Here is a 12821-nt window from a genome sequence, read left to right on the forward strand (position 1 = left end):
TTCTCCCAGAAGGGAGAAGGGGGCCATAGTTGGTATCCTGGTATCCCAAGAAGTGAGGGTGTCCTGCCCCATTCATGCATTTTAGATTTTCTTTGTTCTCCTGCTGTCTTCCCCTGTATCTGTCTCCTTTCTGTGTATGTGATTAGGCCCAGGAGATGCCTAGTGGGATGGCCAAAAGGTGGGAAGTAGATGAGCAGGTGGAGGGCCAAATGAAGTGATCCAGGCTGAAAGAAGCCCAGAGGGCATGAATTAGCAGCTCCCCTTGTGCTCAGGGTGTGCTTTATCAACAATCTCCTGGAAAGGGCAGTATGGACAAGTAATATTTGTAATCAAAAGACTCTGAATACATTAAATCTCCAATCTCCCAGGGGTGGTCTCCAACTTTCTAGACCTAAACAAGCCTCCATTTTCTTCATCTCAGCCAATTACATTCTATACTGATTGCCTGTCCGTAATTCTTGCTTCATTCTCCCCTCTAATTTTAGGGACTCTTTATTCCTCTAAGGAAAATGGTGAGAACCACTCTTGGTGCTTTGAGATGAGCGGGGGACAACATAGGGTGGGGCAAGCAGCATGGAGTTCCCTTTGGGAAATCAGGTTGGTCCAGGGGTCTGTGGCAGAAGTCTGGTGCCAGTGTCTTGGCTGGGCACAAGATCAGGAGGCACTCACAGCTTTGTAGGTTCAAACAGCAATCCTTTATTCCCGAACTCACACCGGCCTCTACACAAACAGGTTCTGGTCCAATCTCCAATATGCCGCTGTCCCCAAAATCCTACTCCACAAGGCCCTTTCCAAATCCCATTTGAATCTCACGAGAACTCATCGGGAACAAGCAGCAGGAACACCCTAATCCCAGCAGCAATAATCTTCAACCTCCAACTTCCCTAAAACCCCTATTGTCTTAAACCCGGAAATGCCTCCTGGATCCACCCTCGATCACCTTGAGCAGGGTCATCTTTCTCAAACACACATGCAAGGTCGCAGCAAATTTCCAAGACAAGTCCATTTAACATGGGGTACGCTGGCAAGGAAATGCGTCATACCTACTTGGCAATGGCCCTCAGCAGTCTGGTTCAGAAAGGACCGGTTGTAAAGAAAGTGGGGGTGGGTGCTTATATGAGAAACAAAAAGACATGAGTACTAAAATGAGATTAATTGCAAAGGAAATGTTACAATATCTGGTATGTGTCATGACTATCATAAAAAGTACATCAATAATCTCTTCCCAGGCAGTATAAGAACTGAGAAGTTATTCCCATACTAAGGATGGAGAGGACAAAGAATTTATTTTGGAATGTACATCTTCAACATTGCCACAGTTATCTGGAATAAACACTACATTTAAGCTACTTAATGTCATCTGATTTTTGTAGAATATCTTTTTATTGGGCTGTCCTCTGTATTTAAAAGTGATCCCTTTATTTCTTTTACTCAGGGCTAGATAATCATACCAGCTAACACTGAATAAACCTAAATTTCTAGGAGATTAGGCAGATCAGTAGGCTGAGTAAAAAACTTTTTTCTGACTCTGGCAGTTTCTCTTGGTAGTTATCAGTCACTCCTGCCTAGGAATCTCATTTGTAGCCTTCAGTTTTACTTATTCTTGGTGTGGCTAACACAGGTGTACAGTAAAGTAACTATTGTTTTTTTCTTTTAAATTCCTAGGGATGACAGTGCTTTGGTTATAATTGTTTTACTAGATAGTTAAGATCAAGATGGTGAAATTGAACTTGTTCCTACCTGTTGTCAAGAGTCAGCTGAGTTACCATAAGGGTCATTCTTAGCGAACTTCAGAACGGCTTCTTAGTTCTTTTAGTGCCGTCTGCTGGGTGTCAGTGTCCCTTGATGATATGGCTTCCTTGGAAGCATCCCGATGTCTTCCTTCTCCAGTGACCCTCCTCTTTGCAGTAAGTGCACTGGCTGGCTTTTGTCTCAGTGACTGGAGGTTATGTGGTCCAGAGTTGCAAAGATCTTGGAGAAGTTCCCTGGTTCCCTGGTTTTAAGCTGACTCAGAGGGCAAAAGCCAAAAATATTGGTGTTCTTGGCCCTGTTAATTTAACCTTAATCTTTAAGCCTTGGTCTTAAACATCCACAAAGCCCATCTCACCATTCTTAAAGTAACAGTGCTGGGCTTTAATTTTAATGCTAATAATTTCATAGTCATTTTACTCCTTTTATTTAATTGGGGTCTGTATTAGTACTTTAAGTTAGCATTATATACTATCTGTCTGTAGTCGATAGCCTAATATCTCAAATTAACTTAGGTTGTTATATTGAAATTTGTTCTTCTGTAAGTCACTAACAAATAACATTTAAAGTTTCCAAGGAAAACTCAAAATGAAATTAAAAGAGTAAAAACATGTTGAGTTTGTACATAATCTTGACCCTTGGCTGAGTTATACATTATATCCCCTGTTTGATATCATAGTATTCTTTTGGGAGGGAGTACTGGGTATTAAACTCAGGGGTACTCAACCACTGAGCCACATGCCTAGCTCTATCTTGTATTTTATTAGAGACAGTATTTCACTGAGTTATTTAATACCTTGATAAATTGCTGCAGCTGGCTTTGAACTTGCAATCCTCCTGCCTCCACCTCCTGAGCCCCTGAGATTACAGGTGTGCACCACCGTGTCAGGCCAAGACCCAGTGGTCATAACAACAAAAATCAATCTTGAACACAACTTTAAGTGAACTGGAGTCTGACCTAGTTTGGAGTCATTCTAACTTGCAGTAAGGTGGAAGGCAGCACCACATCTCTGATAAGGCAGAGCTCTTTACAAATCTTAGGTAAAATGTTCTAGTTCTGAAGCTGATCTTTGCCTCTTTCTTAAATATTATTTTATGAAATTTACATAATTTTTTCCCAAGTCTTTATGAATGATAGCTAAAACATTATGACATTATATCTGAAACATGAATCAAAGAAAGGCTAAGAGAGCTTTTAAATTTCTTTTTGTGGAAAATGGTAAAATGCTTTTATGTTTCATGATATTAACATTTAAACAGGGCCAAGAATACCAATATTATCTTTGAAAAATTCATTTAAATTTTTTACCCCTGTTAGAAAATAACAAAAAATTTACATATATCTTATTGTTAACAGGTTAAATTACAGAACGTTAAATGATATAAATAATCCCCCCAAAATTTGCTATACTCACAAGTCTAAAATAACTATTACTTTAGTTTGGAGAACACCAGCTTGATACAATGGTATTTTAAACCTTCTACTTTAAAGACTTTTATACTAGGAAGATATGAACACATTGAATATACAAATAAGAGTAATAGCACCACAATTAATTGATGTTTCTATAGCAACCGAGTATAGCTTTTAAGGAAAAAAATCTAGACTCTGTAAAAGAGTACAATATACTAAAATAACAGTTTTTTGATCAAAATTGTACATACCCAGGGCTGGGGATGTAGCTCACTCCATAGCACAAGGTCCTGGATTCAATCCGAAGCACCACAAAAAAAAAAGGTCGTACAGACCCTAATTTCTTTAAGGATAGTTGGTCTAAAGAATAAAACTTAACAGATACAATGTTAATAGTAAATTAATGTTTTAAGAAATCCTTTCCATTTCAGCACATAGATTAAACTTTGGTCTATATCAGTACATTAATATTTGACCTTAGGGAAAAACCCTTAAACATTAGCTTTAACTGATTTTTTGTTTATATACAACTAACTTAGTCCCCCACAAACTTTTTAAAGTTTACCCTGGAATTTAAAATTCACACAGACCTTTTTATCACATACTTAGACCCCCCTTGTTGTGTACATAGATGTATTGCAATTTTACCACAACACACTTTCTTTATCAGAAACATTTCCTTTTTATCTACTAAATATATTTTCATACTAAGCACCATTTAAATTTTCTCTTTCCTAGCTTGTTGACTCATTTTTAAAATTTACACTCTGAGATTCTTGTATATTTCTGAATTTAGACAAATTTCATCATTTTACTTAAGTGAAACACTTTTTTATTTACAGTACTTTAGTTAAAATGTGGTGGGAACTTTTGGATCCTAGGTATGGAATTATACCTGTTGAGAGTTTTGACTGTTAGTAACCTTGTTTTCAGTATTGACACAAAGCAATGTTAGACCTTTTTTTTTTTTTTTCACTTACCAACTTATGAAAACACCAATAATGTTAAGTGTTTTACCCTATAGAATTCAAGGAGTTAAGACTACTTGGTATTTAGAACTAAATAATGCAATCAATAATTTAGACTTAACACACATATAGAATATTTCATGCATCAACAAGCAAATACACTTTCTTCTCAGCAGCACATGTCTCTTTCTCTAAAATAGACCATATCTTATACCACAAAATGACTCTTAGTAAATACAAAAGAACAGAGATAATACCCTACATTCTATCTGACCACAGTGGGATGGAATTAGAAATCAATGATGAAATAAAGAATACAAGCTACTGTAACAAATGGAGACTAAATAATATACTAATTAATGATGAATGGATAGTAGAAGAAATTAAGGATGAAGTAAAAAAAAATTCTTAGAGGTAAATAAGAACACTGATGCAATATATCACAATCTCTGAGACACTATGAAGGCAGTACTAAAAGAAAACTTTATTGCATTGCATTCATTCATTAAAAGAATAAAAAGCCAACAAATAAATGAACACTAACACTACACCTCAAACCCTAGCAAAAGCCCTAGAAGACAGGAAATAATTAAAATCAGAGCTTAAACCAATGAAATTGAAATAATTGAAAAAATTGACACAATAAAAAGTTGATTCTTTGAAAAAATAAGTAAAATAGATAAACCCCTGGCCATACTAATGAAGAGAAAAAGAAAACTCAAATTACTAAAATATAAGATGAAGAAGGAAATATCACAATGGACACATCTGAAATACAGAAGGTAATTAGAAACTATTTTGAAAATTTATATTCCAACAAAATTAAAAATATTGAAGACATAAGCAAGTTTCTAGAGACATATGACTTACCCAAACTGAATGAGGAGGTCATGCATGATTTAAGCAGATCAATTTCAAGCAATGAAATAGAAAATGCCATCAAAAGCCTTCCAACCAAGAAAAGCCCAGGACCAGATGAATTATCATCTGAGTTCTACAAGACTTTCAAAGAAAAATTAACACCAATACTCTTCAAAGTATTCCATGAAATAGAAAAGGAAGTAACCTGTCCAAACTCATTCTATGAGGCTAATATCCTGATACCAAAACCAAAGACACATCAAGAAAAGAAAACTTTAAACTAATATCCCCAATGAACATAGATGCAAAAATTCCCAATAAAATTCTGGCAAGGGCTGGGATGTAGCTCAGTGGCAAAGCGTCTGCCTTGCATTCCCAAAGCCCTGGGTTTGACCCCCAGTTCCAAAAAAAAAAAAAAAAAGAACCCCATCAAAATAAAGATTAAAAACTTCTGGCAAATAGTATACAAAAACATATTAAAAAGAGTGCACAACGATCAAGTGGGGTTCATCCCAGTGATTTAGGGTTGGTTCGACATACAAAAATCAATACACATAATTCTTCAAATTAATAGACTTAAAAACAAGAATCATATGGTCATCTCAATAGATGCAGAAAAAGCATTTGACAAAATACAGCATCCCTTCATGTTCAAAACACTAGAAAAACTAGGGATAGTAGGAACATAACCTCAACATTGTAAAAGCTACATATGCTAGGCCCAAGGCCAGCAAGCATCATTCTAAATGGAGAAAATTGAAAACATATTCTCTAAAAACTGGAACAAGATAAGGATGTCCTCTTTTACCACTTCTATTCAACATTATCCTTGAAACTCTAGCCAGAGCAATTAGCAAAAGAAAAAAATTAAAGGGATGCAAAAAGGTTAAGAAGAATTCTAACTATCACTATTTGCAAATGACATGATTCTATATCTAGAAGATCCAAAAAATTCTACCAGAAAACTTCTAGAACTAATAAGTGAATTCAGCAAAGTAGCAGGATATAAAATCAACACCCATAAATCTAACAAATTTTTACACATCAGTGATAAATTTACTGAAAGAGAAAGTACTCTATTCACAATAGCCTCAAAAAAAAAAAAAACCCACCTGGGAATCAATCTAACAAAAGAGGTAAAAGACCTCTACAATGAAAACTACAGAACACTAAAGAAAGAAATTGAAGAAAACCTCAGAAGATGGAAAGATCTCCCATGCTCCTTGATAGGCAGAATTAATATTGTCAAAATGGCCATACTAACAAGAGCATTATACAGATTTAATATAATTCCTATTAAAATCCCAATGACATTCTTCATAGAAATAGAAAAATCTATCATGAAATTTGTTTGGAAAAATAAGAGACCCACAATACCATTGTAGACCAGAATAGAAGACACAGAGACAAACCCACATAAATATGTTATGTCATACTAGACAAAGGTGCCAAAAACATTCACTGGAGAAAAGGTAGCCTCTTCAATAAATGGTGCTGGCAAAACTGGAAATCCATATGTAGCAAAATGAAATTAAACCTCTATCTCTCACCCTGCACAAAAATCAATTCAAAGTGGTTTAAAGACTTAGGCACTAGAACAGAGACCCTGCACCTAATAGAAGAAAAAATAGGCCCAAATCTTCACCATATTGGCCTAGGATCTGACTTCCTTAACAAGACTCCTAAAGCACAAGAAGTAAAATCAAGAATTAATAAATGAGGTGGATTCAGGTTAAAAAGCTTCTTCTCAGCAAAGGAAACAATAATGTGAGGAGAGAGAAAGATTGGGAGAAAATCTTTACCACATGCTCCTCTGATAAAGCATTAATCTCTAAGTTATATAAAGAACTCAAAACACTTAACATCAAATAATAATAATAACAACAACAACAACAACCCAATCAATAAATGGGCTAAGGAACTGAACAGACATTTCACAGAAGAAAAATACAATCAATTAATAAATATATGAAAAAGTGTTCAGCATCTCTAGCAGTTAGAGAAATGCAAATCAGAACTATTCTAAGATATTATCTCACTCCCGTCAGAATGGCAATCATCAAGAATACAGGCAACAATAAATGTTGGCGAGGATGTGGGGGGAAAGGTACACTCATACATTGATGGTGAGACTGCAAACTGGTGCAACCACTATGGAAAGCAGTATGGAGAATCTTCAGAGAACTTGGAATGGAACCACCACTTGACCCAGCTATCCCACTCCTCAGTTTATACCCAAAGGACTTAAAATCAGCATACTACAGTGATGCAGCCACATCAATGTTATAGCATCTCAATTCACAATAGCTAAACTATGGAACAAATCTAGGTGTCCCTCAATAGATGAATGGATGAAGAAAATATGGTATATATATTCAATAGAATATTACTCAGTTTAAAGAAGAGTGAAATTATGGCATTTTCCTGTAAATGGAGGGAGTTGGAGAATATCATGCCAAGTGAAATAAGCCAATTCCACAAAACCAAAGGCCAAGTATTCTCTCTAATATGCAGATGCTAATTGACAATAAGGTGGGGGGGGCACAAGAGAAGAATAGTGTTACATTAGATTAGATAGAGGGAAGTGATGGGAGGGAAGTGGAGGGGATATGGAGATAGGAAAGACAGTAGAATGAAACAGATATTATCACTGTATGTATATATGTAACTACATGACCAATATGGTTCTGCAACATGTACACTCAGAAAAATGAGAAATTGTATCCCATCTATGTAGGACATATCACAGTGCATAAAGGCAGTCTACTGCGTTGTATAATTAATTAAAACAAATAAAAAATTAAAAAAGAGAACTTGATGTTATATTTAACAACATTTTAACTTTGAAAATTAATTAGATGTCTCTAATAAACACATTTATGATTAATGCCATATATGTCAAATCTAGTTTACTCATTTTCAAAACTCAAGATTTCAAACAAGTGTATTTAACAGAATTAGCTTTCTCTTCCTTGTTGAAGAAAAATCCTAGAAACAATGGATATTAGACATTTTATAGATATCAACATATTATTAGTTGTTGGACCACCTAGCAAAACTTGTGACTTTACTTCCATTTGTTTACCTGATTTAAATTAGACTTTTTAAATCACAGGAATTAAAGGTATTTAGATGCCTCTTCTTTTTTAAAAAATTTTAATTTGTGAGGGCTCATTTATCCATATACCAATTTTGATACCCAAATACATGTAGACATGACAATAGACCCATGTACACACATAGACAAACAACACAGGCCATGTAGTTTTTATTGGGGGGGGCGCATTATATTTACTTTTTGGTTGTAGTTGGACACAATACCTTTATTTTGTTTATTTATTTTTATGTGGTGCTAAGGATCAAACCCTGGACCTTGTATGTGCTAGGCAAATGCTCTACTGCTGAGCCACAATCCCATTCCCAGCTATGTAGTTTTTAAAACCTATTAGATTAAGAGCTAACCCTTCCCAATTTCCTTTGATCAAAGCAGTGTGTAAAAACAAAACAAACAAACAAACAAAAACTGTATAGTTGAACAAAAATAGGACTGATTAGGAAAACATTAACCTAGCTATGCAGGACCAAAATGTGAATTTCACCATAAAACCAGGAGCTCAAAAGTATAGAACTAAATAAAGCATCCTAGAACAAGTGACACAGTCATTAATTATCTTAGTAAAGCAGCATACAGTTTACTTGTTGCCTCAGACTAACATGAGTTCAGGTAAAAGACACTTTTTGGTTTTTTTCTTCCCCCTTTGTGTCTCAGACCTATCGTCAGCTGAGCCTGATCTAAAGTTATGAGACATTACTTTTTATTAGAGGAGGAAGCTACTATGTTAAGCTTCTTACTGAGATATTCCATTTGTTGTCTATGTGGGTGATGTGTGTGTGTGTGTGTGTGTGTGTGTGTGTGTGTGTGTGTGTGTATGTTGTGCTGGGATTGAACCCAATGCCTTGTGCATGTGAGGTAAGCACTTTACCAACTATCCTCAGCCCTTTTGTGACTAGTTCTAGGGTTATTTTTCCTCTGTCAGTGACAAGCAGGTTAAATTTTGTTCCATAGGTAAGTTGGGGACAGGGTCTTGAAGTAAGGTCCCTTTTTAATGTCTCAAAGGCTTCCAAAGCCTTCTCATAACTCAGATAGGGAATAAACTTTTTGGTGATTGGCTGTCCTGACACCCATGAGACAGGAAAGAGGTCTAAGTTAAGAGGTGACTACAGAGAAACTGGCACTGGTGTCCAAGAGGAAACTGACCTCTTGGCTCCCTATAGAAAAGCATACCTGGGGCTCCTTCATGGTGATAGGAGTTACCAGAGCCATTGGAATCCACCTAGGGCTCTGCCAGCCTGTGTGGAGGGGACTGGCCTAGAAGACTTATGCCCCAGGGACATTCATTCCTCCAGTAATTACCTTGACATTTAGGACAGGGCTTCAAGTGTGGCCATTTCACATGTGGGCATTCTGTTTGAAATGTCCTTCCTCTTCAAGTACATTTTGTTTCTCAGGGTGCACTCCATTTTTTTTTTTTTTCATCCAGGAAGGTCACTCCTCTTAGGTCTATGACCAGTGCTTCACCTTTCCCTGTTTCTAGGTTCTCTCCTTATTTTCCTTTAACATTTGTTCTAAAAGTCAGAGGTTGCAAGCCAGAAGGTATCACACGAGATTTGACCAGGGCCATATGCCACTTTTTGTAATATTATCCAAATGCCTGGGGCTGACTGAATAATAAATTTATCTTTTATTTATTTTCTTTAATAATTTATTTTAAAAAAATAGTTGGCCCTCTATAGATTCAGGATCCAACGTGGTGTGTTTTCTTACTGCCTCCCTGAGTCTCTTCATGAAAATAGCAGGACTTTCCTGAGGCCTCAAGGATTAACATCTGGAAATGTCTAATATTCTAGGCATCCTGCTCATCCCTCGGATTCCAGGCAGGATTGTTCTGGGAACTACCTGTGCTCCAGATTGATGATTAGGTTTGCTTCTCCTTTGTGCTGCTGGACCATGAACAAGATGTAGGTCATCCCCTATCTGTTTATCTACTTCTAGGGTGACCTTCTCAGTGGAGGTTAAAATTTGGTTAAGGAATAGCATAATATCTTTCCAGATGAGATCAAACCCCTGGCGTAAGTTCTGAAATGCCTCAATATATTTATCTGGATCTTCTGAAAACTTTCCTAGGTTGATTCTTACCTATTTTAAGTCTTGGAGGGAGAAAGGAGTATGTGCTTTAACTGGTTTGAATCTTCCCCCGGCCTCTCTTGGAGAGCTGGTATATATGATCAGCCTTTTGGGGATAGATGTGGAGGACAGGAGGACTTCTGATATTGCTGATGATTATCAGCAGGAGATGGAGGCTTCAGGGGTCCCCCGATTTCTCTCCTCAGTAGATGATTCCTTAAGTACTTGTCCTCTTGATTTTTCTTGGTCATCTATGGGTCAAACTGGTCTTAATTTCCCAGTGTGCATATTAGTGATGAACCTGGTAATGCTGTTGAGGACAAAGCTCCCTCCCACCTGGGTCCTTGGAGACCTCTCTCCATGAGTTTCCAGCAATCCAGCACATCAACTCTCACCTCCTGGATCTGCCAATCCTCATGGTGGCTGGATTAGCAGGTGCTAAAGTTCTCAGTTGCTCTGTGCCAGAGACTCAGGAGAATTCATTTTTATGGGCATTTACTGATCTTCTCCCTTCCACTATAAATTTTACAATTATGAAGACCCACAAAAAGAAGGAGAAGAAGAAAAAAACCTGAACTCTTCTCTGCTGTGTAGACTAAAGGAATGTCCATAGGGTAATGGAACATCTAGTGGTTGTTAGGCAAAAAAATGCCCTTTTCCTGGAAGAGTTTGTGGAAGGGGTTGATTTTAAAAAATACTTCCCTCCTACAGCTGTTTTGGTTTTTTTGTTTTGTTTTTGTGGCACTGGGGATTGAACCCAGTGCCTGTACATGCAAGGCAAGCCCTTTACCAACTGAGCTGTATCCAAGTCCCCCTCCTACAGCTTTAAAGAATGCATTGAGCACATCTGAGGAAAGGAACAGTAAGCAAGCTATTAAAGACTTACTATGTGAACAAAAGGAGCCAGGTGTTTCTTACTAATAGTCTCACCCTCCAGTCTGAATAGCTAGTGTCGGTCAGTGAAAAGGGGGGCACCCTGGAGGGAATGGACTCAGGGGAGTGTTGCATGGCCCCCACAGAAGCCAGTGTCATCGGTGTCTTCCCTCAGGGTCATATTTCAGCAGTCAGGTTCTGGCTTCCAGTGTAGAATATGTATATTCCTCTGCAAGTAGATTTTCATTCTGAACTGCAGGTGAAACAGATGTCTTACCTGAGCTGGTTCAAGAGTTTGATTTTCTTTATTTTTAATTCATTTTATTGCTATGTAACTAATTTTTCATGCACTTAATTGTATTTCCTTGTTGTCTTTCTATTTGCTTGACTGAAAAATGACTTGACAAAGTCAAGTGTGAGGTGGCCTTGCCTAGTATCCCCAGGCTCTTCCCTAGTGAGATGGATGCCCATCTCCTTCCTTTCCAGTCTGGCCTGACCTGGCACCCACCTTTTCTGAGGTCATGGTTGGCTCCCTTCACATCGTGTGTGTAATTCCTCACTCCAAGTGTGTAATTCCTCACATATGCTTGTGACTGTGTCCAGGCTGAAGGTACAGAAAGGGCCTCCTGAGAGCAGGAAGACAACAGGCCAGCTTTAGAAAGCTGGGGTCAGTTCTGAATAAGTGGAAATATTCCCCTGGTGTGGCAGTCCCCTTGTAGGAAAGAAACCCTGCCTGAAAAGAGCTTTTGCCAAGAAACTTTCCTTCTGGCCTTATTTATCTAAAAATCGGATACATATTCTGTTACTCAGGGTCCTGAAATATGCATATGTGGCCTGGGGTAAGAGAGGGGTCTTCTGGACCCCTGCCTATGTTGAACCATGACACAAGAAAAGACCACCAACTCCAATTTTAAATCAAATTAAAGCAAACTTGTATTGTATACACAAAAGCTTGCCAGTGGCCTTCTCACCCAAAACCTGGGCCAGAGAACAGCCTCCCAGCTTTCCAGGAACAAGGTTTTATAGCAACAAAAATTTGCAAAGGGGGGGGGGTGTCTTGAGAACTTACAGGTAACAGGATTTTGACAAGCATAATACAAAGGCAGATAGCAGGTTAGTGATCTACATGGCATGATATTTTAAGATAGGGAATAAATTAAGATCCCAACATCAGAATTTATGAGGTGCCACTAAGGTTTTAGAGAGGGTGGTTATCTGGTCAGGGGGAACCCAGACATGGATGAGTTCAAGGCACCGGCAGGAGTTCCAAACAAGTTTAAAAATCTCAGCAATTTATGGTAAAACAGAAATTAACTTTTTATGACTTTGTGATGAGATGGCTCCCAATCATAAGGTGGAATTAGGATGGGTTCATCAACTAGTCAGCAGGCAGCTGGTGGGAGGGTGGCCTTCCACAGTCTCACAGGACTTTCTCTCTCACCCTGTGCAGCTCTGAATCCATCTCCAGGACTGTGTCTTCTCTGCTGTGTGAGGCCCAAGTGGCTCTGGCTCAGATCTGTCTCCCTGTGACCTACAGGTGCTATGAGATCCTCAGGAGGATGTCAGGACTCCCCAGAAGGCAGGAAATGGTGAGTGTGGGTTGAGGACTGCTCAGGGAGGTGGGCTGGTTAGAACTGGTGGGAATCAGCTTCCACTGTCAGCTCCAGAGTCAGCCAGCCTAGACCTGAGTCAGATGCTGCTATAGCTCAGCCCTTGATGCCTTCAGGCTATGGTGTGGGCTGGTGCAGGTGGGTTCCCAATGTGCTGCCTG

At 38.2% G+C, this 12821-nt stretch overlaps 1 protein-coding gene across 1 annotated transcript in view; it reads left to right on the top strand.

Moving 5' to 3' along the window:
- LOC113175636 (uncharacterized) overlaps nt 1-12821 on the top strand; it is a 34623-nt gene that overhangs the window by 13874 nt on the left and 7928 nt on the right. Inside the window, 1 exon segment of the mRNA XM_026379941.2 lies at nt 12501-12639. Coding sequence (XP_026235726.1) covers nt 12610-12639 — 30 coding nt within the window. The 5' untranslated portion in view covers nt 12501-12609.

The sequence above is a fragment of the Urocitellus parryii genome, chromosome 1 (assembly GCF_045843805.1).
Source record: "Urocitellus parryii isolate mUroPar1 chromosome 1, mUroPar1.hap1, whole genome shotgun sequence".
NCBI lineage: Eukaryota > Metazoa > Chordata > Mammalia > Rodentia > Sciuridae > Urocitellus > Urocitellus parryii.